This window comes from Microcebus murinus, chromosome 4 (genome assembly GCF_040939455.1).
Source record: "Microcebus murinus isolate Inina chromosome 4, M.murinus_Inina_mat1.0, whole genome shotgun sequence".
Taxonomy (NCBI): domain Eukaryota; kingdom Metazoa; phylum Chordata; class Mammalia; order Primates; family Cheirogaleidae; genus Microcebus; species Microcebus murinus.
In genome coordinates, this window is record NC_134107.1 from 40447621 (window position 1) to 40458353 (window position 10733).

Here is a 10733-nt window from a genome sequence, read left to right on the forward strand (position 1 = left end):
CTACAGTCCATCTGATGACAGACATGGCTACTAAGTGACTAATGGTGGGTAGCTTATACAGGGTAGGTATGCTGGGGAAAGCGATGATTCACATCCTGGATAAGATGGAGCAGGACAGTGTGATATTGTATCAGCTACTCTACAAGATATGCAACTTAAAACTTATAAATTATTTATTTCTGGAATTTTCCATTTAATATTTTGGACTTAAATTGATCATGAATAACTGATATGGCAGAAAGTGAAACCATGGATAAGGGTGGGGACTACTGAACACCTAACACGGATGTGTTCATTGTATTTTGTAGCTCAGTGAAATTTATTTAAAAATAAAACCACAATAAAATGCCAGTACAGCCCCATTAGAATGACTAAAATTGCAAAAACTGAAAATACCAAGGTGGATTAAACTCATATATTCTTCATAGGAATGTAAAATATATTCCTAGTTGGAAGTTTAGCAACTTCATAGAATTATAATATTTGACTCAGCAATTTTATCCCTAGGTTTTCCCAAGACTAATGAAAACATATGTCCACATAAAGACTTATACAAGAAAATTTATTCATAATAGCATAAAAATTGATAACAACCCAAATACCCATTAATAGGCAAATCAATGAACAAACCATGGAAACTGTTGAGGAAATAATTAAATAATTAAATCTTTCCTTTAATTAAATTAAAGGAAAGAATATTAATAATTGTTTTAAAAAACCTCCTTCCAATACAGAAAACTTCTCCACAAAGGCAGAAGAGAAATAGTTTTATTTTTTAAATAAGCATTAAACCAACTGTTATTTGTATCAGAAGCAATCTGCTACAGTGATTGCAATAAAAAAAAATCTCACCACTTTATTGAATCTGACTGATATAATTCAGTAGAGACATGTTAATTGTCTTTATCTGAAGGAAAGGATACAACTTTGACAAGCAGACAGCTACATCTTGGAGTTAAGTGCCTAGACTTTCAATTTCCATGAAGAGAGGGAGGCAGGTCTTGCTCTTCTGGATATTTCCATTTCTAAGAGAAGGCTACGAGGCCTCCAGAGATATTCTGAGGATGCAAAACTGACATGAGGCTTATTTAGCTTTTTAAAACATTTTACATAAAATGCAATGAGACAGAGATAGCACTTACAATTTCAAGTTTTCTAAACACAGTGCTAAAAACAAGAAGATAGAGAAAATTTGCTTTTCTTTATAGATTTGTACTTACCCTTACAAAGGTCCACGAAATCGAAAAACACTCAATATTAAGTATTAAGGAATAATCATTCCTTACTGATTAAGGAATGAACCACCATTTTATACAACAATATGAAAGAATCTCAAAATTATTGTACCATATGTAAAACGTATATATTGTATATTTCATTCATGTGAAACTTCTTAAAGATTATAGTGATATTAAACAAACTAGTGGTTTTCTAGATCCAAGTTTGGGATAGAGGATTGACTGGGAGTTGGCATAAGAGAAGTTTTGGGAGTGATGAAAATTTTACGCATCCATCTTGAATGTGATAGTGATTACATTAATGCATGTTTGTTAAAACTCAGCAAACTGTAAAATTAAAATAGTGCACGATATTATATGTAAATTACACATCTATTAAGAAATCAACCTTTAAAAATACACATCAAAATGTTAACAGTGGGTTCTGAGATGTTGACTGTCACTTTACAACATGCCTTTTTGTAATGTTTGAAAATTTTCCAACAAGCAGGAATAACTAATAGAATGTAAGAAAAAAAAGCGTTTGTGTGGAGAAGAAATCAGTAAATTCAGCATTACCTGTGAGTTTGGTAGAAATGAATCATACCTCCCACTCTACACTTGCTAAATCAGAAACTAAATTTTAACCAGATGCCTAGGTGATTCTTATGCTTCTTAAAATTTGAGGAGCATTTCATTAAAATATTTCTGAACAGATAAAACATTTTTATTGCTCTTGGAAGGATAAATGAATTCCAAATATCAGAAACTCGTGGAAAACTCAACTAATGTCGCATTGATGAGACCGGGCTCAAAAACATAATGACGGATCTGACGTCTGGCCCTCTCAAACTGGAATAGTCCTGAGCGTCACTAAAGAGGCAGCAAAGGGTGCTGATGCTAATTTGGCTTTAATTTCTTGGACGCTGGAGTCTCATTTCCCAAAAGAAGTAGCATAAATTATCCAGAGTTGTGTCACTCATTTATACATGGCAACGCAAGGTTAGCAGGGAAGCGCTTTGTGACCCAGAGGCAAGCTTTTCCATCCCTTCCCTGCACGCTGCTCGCTGCAGGTGCTCCCAGGCAGCCAGGGTTTAGTCCCAGGCCGGAGGCTCGCGGGGCGGGGCTAGGCGGGGCCGGGCGCGGCGGAGCCTCTGTGGGCGCGGATTGGGGCAACGCCTCCAGGGGGCGGAGCCGAGCTGCGCTGTCACGGTGGAGTCGTGAGGAGGGGGGCGTTACCGCAGAGAGGCGGAGCCAGGGGCCGAGCGGGGTGGCGGTGGGGGAGGAGCCGGGCCGAGCTGCGGGCCCGGGCGGGGGCGGGGCAAGCGCGGAAGACCTGGGACCCGCGTCCGTCGGACCGCGCAGTTAGCGCCGCCTGCCCTGGGGCGGACCCGGTTAGAGACCGTCGGGGGTCGTCCTTATGGGGATGTGTTTTCCTTGCCCCGGGGAGTCCGCGCCTCCCACGCCGGACCTGGTGAGTAGGAAGAACGGCGTCCCGGTCGGTCTGCGCGTCCGCCGGCCGCGCCTCGCGCACCTGTTCGCGGGAGGAGCGCACCGCGAGGCCCGGGGCGGCCGGCGGTTGGGCGGCGTGGCGCGGGCCGGGGAGCCCGCCGTGGGACCCTGGCGGCGGGGACGCGCGGTCGCCCCGGGAGGGTCGTTGGCGTCCTGCCGAGCGACCTCGGCCGCCGCCCGCGTAGGTCTCTGGACTCACTCGAGTAACAGAAAGTGTCCAGAGGCGGCTCTGGCGTCCCTTTACCTTTCGCTGACCTCGGCGGAACCGGCGGTCCCGTGGGGAGATGCGGTAGATGGAGTTACGGTGCAAAAAGACATCCCTCTTTCTCCGGGAACTGAAGTATTTACTGTACTAGGAGATGTGCATTTTCCTGTGTCTGTACCAACTATTTAAAGAAATAAAAGTATATAAAAAGTTTCTACTAATTTAAAATTTATTTTTATAGGCAATGTTCACATTTTATTAAATAAAAAATTACTCCAAAAAAATAAATAAATAATAAAAAAGGTGCCAGATACAGTCACTTATACTCCGGAGGTTTATTGGGCATTTTATCAATTAATGATTTCTCTTTTAGTATTTACCTACTTCTTTTATTTAAAGTCTTCCATTTGAAAACGAGTGTATGAGTACAGACTGTACAAATTTGTAAAGTTGCCAAGTTTAACAAATAATAATGCTGGGTACCGAGTTAAATTGGAATCTCAGATAAACAAGGGATAGATTTTTAATATAGCTCTGTGCAACACAATATTTGGAATATATTTATACTAAAGTAATTTGTCGTTGATCTGAAATTCAAATTTAACTAGGTGGTATGTAGTACAAAATTCCTTTATACTCTTTTGTAGCTTTCTGTTATTAACAGTCTCTTTACATTAGTACTCCTTACAAGGAGTTAATGTAGAAAACCTAAATTCCTCTCCTATCTAGCTAAAAATTAGTTGAAGAAAATGGGATATTTAGGGAAGTACATTAACTTTTCAGTCATTAGATTACAGGTACTAAAAATGACGTGGAACTCAATGTGTGGGGAAGTTCAACTTCTCTTTGTTGCTGCTGTTGCTTTTAAATGATGTTAATTTTATTTATGTGGCTGTTGATAAAATATAGTCTGTCAGTACTTGTTAAGCCTTTACCCCATCTGCATGCTATGCCCTCTTCCCTTGATAACCACATGGCTCACTGCTTAGATGTCACTTTATCTGTGAAGTTTTTCCTGTCCACCCTAAATAAAATATACTGTCTGCTATACCACCCACCCATCCTCCCATTACTTACTTCTACTAAGAACTTTCTACCATCTGGCAGACACTTATTTACTTAATTGTATGTGTCTGTGTGCCCTCGTTGGAAATTAAGTTTCATGTGAGAGGAGACATTTGTTTCTGTTTTTTCACTGCTGTATTCCCAGCATCTAGAAAAGTTCCTGAAGCATAGTGGTGCTCAATAAATATTTGTCCAATGGATGAATGTATGTATTGTGGTATGGAAAACAGAGAAATTATTAATGCCAGTCGCATGAAAATGCTACTTATTGTCTTACATATTTTATAATTAAATATTTCATGGTACAGAGATATAATATTCACTGTTTCCCAACATAAAACAGTACCTCCATTAAATTTAATCCAATCATTCCCATCCTACATGAGATTAGCCCACTTAGTTGATGAGACTCTCCTGAAAACACCAGCCTACTTCAGACTCCTTTTGAACTGAAAGTACCAAAACTTGCATTTCCCTCACTGTATTTTTAAATATCATTTGTTGTATTATGCACTGACTAGCTTGCAAGCCTGTTTTGTTTGTTTAAAAGGAAAGAAAAAAATGATTATATAGGCCAGCCTGCTTATATTTATCTTATCATGTGCTGATTTGAAGATATATATTGATTAGGAAAATAAAATTCAGAAATTTGAGTATTTTATAAATGTTCTAGTAGTGGCATTCTTTGTTTGGACATTTTAAGCCAGTACTAAATATTTTTGTAAGATGTTATATAATACCTATAAATTATAGATGTATAGTTTATCCGTGCTAATATTTGGCTTTATTTTAGAACATATTTTTTACACATTTTCCTTAGGAAGAGAAAAGAGCAAAGCTTGCAGAGGCTGCAGAGAGAAGACAAAAGGAGGTGAGATTAAAAATAAAATTCTGCCTACTTAAATAATTGTTTGTACTGTATTGTCGATAGATGTCTATTGCTAGTGGTATTCTCTAATGTAAATCTTGTCAGATATCTTAAAAATTTACATTTAAAGGCAATTATTTTCAAAGTGATTTCCATATTTTTATAAATTGCATTAGTATATTTACATTATTTAATATATGAAAATTAGCTTAATATCTTCTATATGTTGAGATGCTCCTTTAATAACATCCTTCCTTGGGATAAAATGTATGTGCCTTATAAAACATTGCCACGTGTGAAGTAAGTTTATGGGGAAAATTTTGTATGGTTGCAAAATAATGAGGAAATAACAGCATGTTTTATGGAATGCTGTTGTAGAAATATTCTAATTCTTTGCTATCAAAATAAACAAAAACCCTTCTGACCAAAACAATCTAAAAAGCAAAAAGCAAATAAAAAACATGTTTTGTCCACTGGATACTGATTTTTGTTATATTTCTGTACCTCTTACCCAATTTCTTGAAGGCTGCATGTCGGGGAATTTTGGATGTTCAATCTGTGGAAGAAAAGAGAAAGAAAAAGGAAAAAATAGAAAAACAAATTGCTGAATCTGGGCCCCCACCACAAGGTGGACTTAGAGTAAGTATTAAAATTTACTTAAGGTTTAAATTTAACTGGAATTTGAAAAATTGTAGCAATCCATTCCAGAATTTCATAATGAAATGTATTATCAGAAAATTTTGAAGTAATTTACAAGCATGAATAGTATAGGTTGGAAATGTCAATTAATTTTAACATTTATTGGAATTGATTTGCTTTCTTTTTTTCAAAATGAAAATACATTTTTGCGATTATCTTACACTATAATACTTTTATACTTAATACTAATCTTAAATATGTCAAAAATTCAAGCAATAGGAAAAAGTGAAAAGAAGAAAGTAAAAATCTTCCAAATTCAGTGTCTTTTTGACAAACATCATTTCTAATCTCTATACATCTATCTAATTAAATTGGATTTTGCAATGTAAATTCTGTTCTCATAACCTAAATTTTTTTATTCATTGTTTTGGGATCTTTGATTTTTCCATTGTCACTCATTATCATAATTATGTAATTATTAATTTGGACCATAGGGTATACAGGTTGAGTGTGACGCACATACCTCACAATTTTGTCACAGAGGCAGACACTGAGAATATAATGGTAGGCAAGTTAAGCAAGGTTTCTGAACTCTGGAATATTTACAGTCTAGCAGAACTATAAAGGATTTATTTTACACATTGAAGCTCAGATAATAGTTCAGATATTTAGATTTTATTCTTGGTCCATTTATTTTTTTCTTTTTAATTATTATATGTACATAAGTTTGTATATATTTATAAGGTAGATGTGATGTTTTGATACAGGCATCCAGTATGAATTAATCAAACCAGGGTAATTAGGGTATCCTTTACATCACGAATTTAACATTTCTTTGTGTTAGGAACATTTGCTCCATTTTTAAAGGAAATGCTTAAGTAAGTATATTTGTAAAAAGGCCAATATCCTTAATTTCAGTCATTTGTATTTAACTTGTCAATGATTTATGAGTAATTTTTAGCTAATTTATTGTCTTTGTAATTCAGTTTTTGTTTTTGCTCACAAAACTACACACACACATACTCCTAATATATGGGGCAGGCATCATGGGAGTGTCCTGAGCAGAGCTGGGAAGAGTTATCTCTGTATTTTACCATTGTAAGTTACTTCATCTAATTTCACTAAATGAATGAAAATTTTGTAAAAAGTTTGTTTTTTATTTATGGCGAACTTTTAACAATGTATAAAACAATTGGTTTCAATATTAAGGTAAATAACTGTGGCCATTTTGCTTGCTTTTCATATATCCCTGTTATAGAATAGACTACATCTCATGTAAAGTAAAACCTTTGTTAGATAACAATTTCAAATCTTTACCAGAAATAAAGATTATTTCTTTCAATATTCTTTTGAGTAAAGGACTTTGTCACCAGGTTTACTTCATATAGGGTTCTCAAAAGCAAAAACTATGAAAATTAAATTATAGGACTGGAAGTGATGTTGAGGTCTATTTTATAGTAGAAGAGATGGTGCAAAGTTAAAATCACATATAATGTTATAAGAAAAGAAGACTTTAATCAGCATTTAGTTAGAAATAAGAATATACTTATTTCACATGTTCTAAGCTAATAAATTTAACATCAGCTTTTAGACTCTAAAAAGAAATGAGCTTTCTTAATTAAATTTGAAGCTTCTTCTGCACTCTGAAGCCTATAGATTAAACAATTAGGCCTTTTATTAATTCTGATTCCCTCAAAAGTGCTCAAAATGAACAACATTCCCAATGTAGATTTATTAATCATTCCTTTTTGTCTTTGTGTATTGTTCTTATAAGAAATCTTTCTGGTTTGCTTAATAAAAATGACCTTCAGAGCCATAAAGTTGGATAGTAGCAGGAGGATTTTCTCAGCAAGAGCGACTCTCATAAACCATTACTGTTGCCCACTCAGTCATTTTCTTTTGGACTATTCCTAATCACCTCTACCACCACCACACTGGCTTCAAGGGGTTTGCTCCTTTCTCCTTGACCACATGCATGCACATGGAGAGCATGAAGTTCAAAAAGAAAGAAAGAGGGAGGGAGAGAGAGAGGGAGGGAGGGAGGGAAGGGAAGAAAGGGAAAGCAAAGCAAAGCAAACTTGAAGGCTCAGGGATAACAACAAAGGAAAACACAAGGCAAAAATGACTTAATCCATAACCCCCTTAGCATAGGGTCCTTTAAGGGCTGCTGTCTGGCCTGTTCCATGGGCTGGTCTAAAATGTCCTGTGGAATAGCCAGATTCTTCCTAACTAAATTCCATAATACAAGGAAAACATTTCCTTTCCCTGTCTTCACATCTTCCATGTGTTCATCACCCGACCAACTCTGTCTCTTCACAGGATGATTGGCATGGGTAAAGCTCACGGTCTTCTGGAAAGTCACCATTACCTTAAGAAGTCAATGTGATGCTAAATATTATCAGTAGAGGGGTAGTGGCAGACCTTTATTTTTAACACCAGCCATAACAGATACATTATAGAAAATATGGTCCTATGGTAAAAAATGTTTAAAAATTCTGAATTGTATATTGCAGCTGTATCTCCTTCTTAGAAGCAAAAAATGAAATATTTTGTTAACTCAAGCAGGGAAAATACCTTGCCAAACTATTATTTAATAATTTATGCCATTTCTTGGCTCCCTGGGTCAATAAAAATTTCTTCATTTTTATTTTGTGGTAAACCATCATCTTATTTCAGACTTTTGACTCTAATGTAAAATTGTATTAATAGCTGCTATTCACAAAAATTATTGTGCATTTCTTTATACCATATTCTGTTTGCTCACCAGGTATCATTACATAACTTTAAATGAAATTTACTTTTCTGTCTATATTTTTATTTTTTCTAGTGGACAGTATCATAAACATAACATGAGTGGAAGAGTCTGTGCCAATAACTGTTTAATATCTGCAATCAACTGGAGTTCCTCAGTTTAATCTCTTTCTTTGAATAAATGAAGATTCAGACTTTGTAATATTATTATCCTTAAATGCAATGTTAACTCTATATTGAAAATATTGAAAAAACTTTTGATTTTCAAACTTAAGAAATGGCCACACCTTTCATTAAATACTTATATTCCTACATTTGCTCTTTTACAGTTAGTGGATGATTTGCCATTTTTTTAAAGTAGTTAAAAATGGACCTAAATAGTGAATACATATACATTGCATGTAAAAATTCTGCATACATCTCTAATATTAAATTTTGCAATTGTATTTCCTTTCTTTATAAAGTGATCTAACTACTTATATTTGTGCTGCTTTGCCTTATATATAGGTTTTTATTTCTCTGTATATGAAGACTTTTGATTAAACTTTATGGGTCTAGTGCCTTTAAACTGATCATCAGGGAAAATCTTGAAAAATAATTTTAAGGGCTTATGTGAAGGAACACTGTAAATTTTTATAACTTACTAGGTAATGAATATTTTTAGGCAAATGTTGAATTTCTCCTAATTTATTTTCTATTTATAAAATTAACATATGTTTTACATTACAACAAAGTTTTTTTGTTTGCTGAATTTAAAATTATGTATTAGTGATATCATCAGAGGGTAGTGATGTACTATTATATAATATCACATGCAGTTCTGTAATGATCTCGGTAGTAATTGAGTTAAACTAATAATCTTCATGAATTGTAATGAGTAGTAATATATTTGTCCAAATTTTGTAAGTGTTATTTTTTATTTATTAAATAATGATCATAAGATTTATACAGATGTGAAATTTCAAGGCAAATTTGAAATGTATGAAATAGAAACACATAGGTAGTATATTTAAAAAGTTCTACTTCAAACAAAAATATTAGATAAATATATACAATACATAGTCATAAACTTTTTAGATTTTGTTCATTAGGAACATGAGTTTTATGGTTTTGTTTTCTGTTTTTAATACATAATATGATAAAAGAATTGCTATTAGCTATTAATGGTGTTAACTTTTTTTAATGACAAGGCCACATACTGAGCTCTAAATTAGAATTTGCAGATACTAAGTGCCAGTAGGGGCTGTAAATTAAATAGACCAGCTCACTTGCTTAACATAAAGGAAACTAAGCCAGTATTTCACCCATCCTTTCCACAAGACTTATTTTATGTTATATTTGTTAAACGTAAAGGGCTTGAATTCTAATATAGGTATCTTGACTCACCATGGAAAAAATTACTTTTTCTATTACAGTATGAAATAGTCTGTGAATATCCAATCAAGACATATAGTTAGAAACGTTCAATTTTCATTAACCTATAGAAGATTAATGCTATTTTTGTTCATAAAGGGTGGTGAAATCATTGAATTGTTTTTTTAGGATTAAACTCTTTGACATTTATTAAGCTGATTAATCTTTCAAGGCAAAGAGGAAAAAGGATCATTAAGAGATGCATAGATATAGAACCAGAGCATATCATCCCTGAAAGTTGCAAATCCATCCTCCTAGTTTAATACAGCAAGAACAATTTTATCTTTACTACATATTAAAGAATTAGAACTTTAGTTGCTGTAAACAAAATGTTTACTTCATGAGGATAATGCCCTAACAACAGTTTATACCCAAATATCATGTTTATCTACTGTTGAAACATCAGTGATATGGAGATATATTGCTTTTTTGGGAAAATGGGATATGCTGCTCCTTTCAGCCTTGGCCTGCCTCCATGGGTGTAATCGGCTCTCCCCAAAACCACATGAGTTTCAGGGGTGAGTGGTGATCTCAAATGTTAGGGACATTGTTGGGAAGAGAGAAGGGGTGACTAGATGCCTGATCAGATAGCAAATGAATATAAATAAATACACACATATACACACATACATACACACACTTCCAGACATTTTCCTCATAAACTTATGGATCAGTTCATATGAAAACCTTAAATGGGAGCCAATTTCCCATAATTCATAATTTAAATAAAATATTATTATGCTTAATATGTCACTCAAATCTCCCAAACTACCAAGATATCACTGAAACAGTAAAATGAATATGTATAACTATCATGTTAAGATGTAAAATGCTTAAACTACTGCTGCTTACTTTTGATCATCAATTATTATAGCTGATAACTAAAAGTTGTATATTATACAGCCCCCTTGTGATATGCTGCATGTTTTTTAAACATCCATGTGTGATTCTATTGTCCCACTGATTGTATTTGGAATGTAATAGTTTTCCCACATGTGATTTTGTTATAAATTCTGTATTGCCTTTTAGGAATATAAATATACATATTTTTCCTGTATAAAAA

At 34.3% G+C, this 10733-nt stretch overlaps 1 protein-coding gene across 2 annotated transcripts; it reads left to right on the forward strand.

Moving 5' to 3' along the window:
• The first annotated feature begins 2503 nt into the window (after positions 1-2503).
• On the forward strand, positions 2504-10733 carry SVIP (small VCP interacting protein). 2 transcript variants are annotated; one of them, XM_012735534.3, is made up of 4 exons: positions 2504-2691; positions 4820-4870; positions 5393-5506; positions 8334-10733. In XM_012735534.3, exons 1-4 carry the CDS (start codon positions 2638-2640, stop codon positions 8346-8348), a joined length of 234 nt encoding a protein of 77 aa, XP_012590988.1. In that variant the 5' UTR covers positions 2504-2637; the 3' UTR covers positions 8349-10733. The 2 variants fall into 2 exon arrangements, with proteins under 2 accessions (XP_012590988.1, XP_075858201.1); XM_076002086.1 differs by lacking the exon at positions 2504-2691 and adding an exon at positions 2701-3133.

Coding starts and splice junctions, on each gene's coding strand:
- SVIP (XM_012735534.3), top strand. CDS start 2,638: ATGGGGATGTGTTTTCCTTGCCCCGGGGAGTCCGCGCCTCCCACGCCG. Junction 2,692..4,819: donor CGCCTCCCACGCCGGACCTG/GTGAGTAGGAAG, acceptor CATTTTCCTTAG/GAAGAGAAAAGAGCAAAGCT. Junction 4,871..5,392: donor CAGAGAGAAGACAAAAGGAG/GTGAGATTAAAA, acceptor AATTTCTTGAAG/GCTGCATGTCGGGGAATTTT.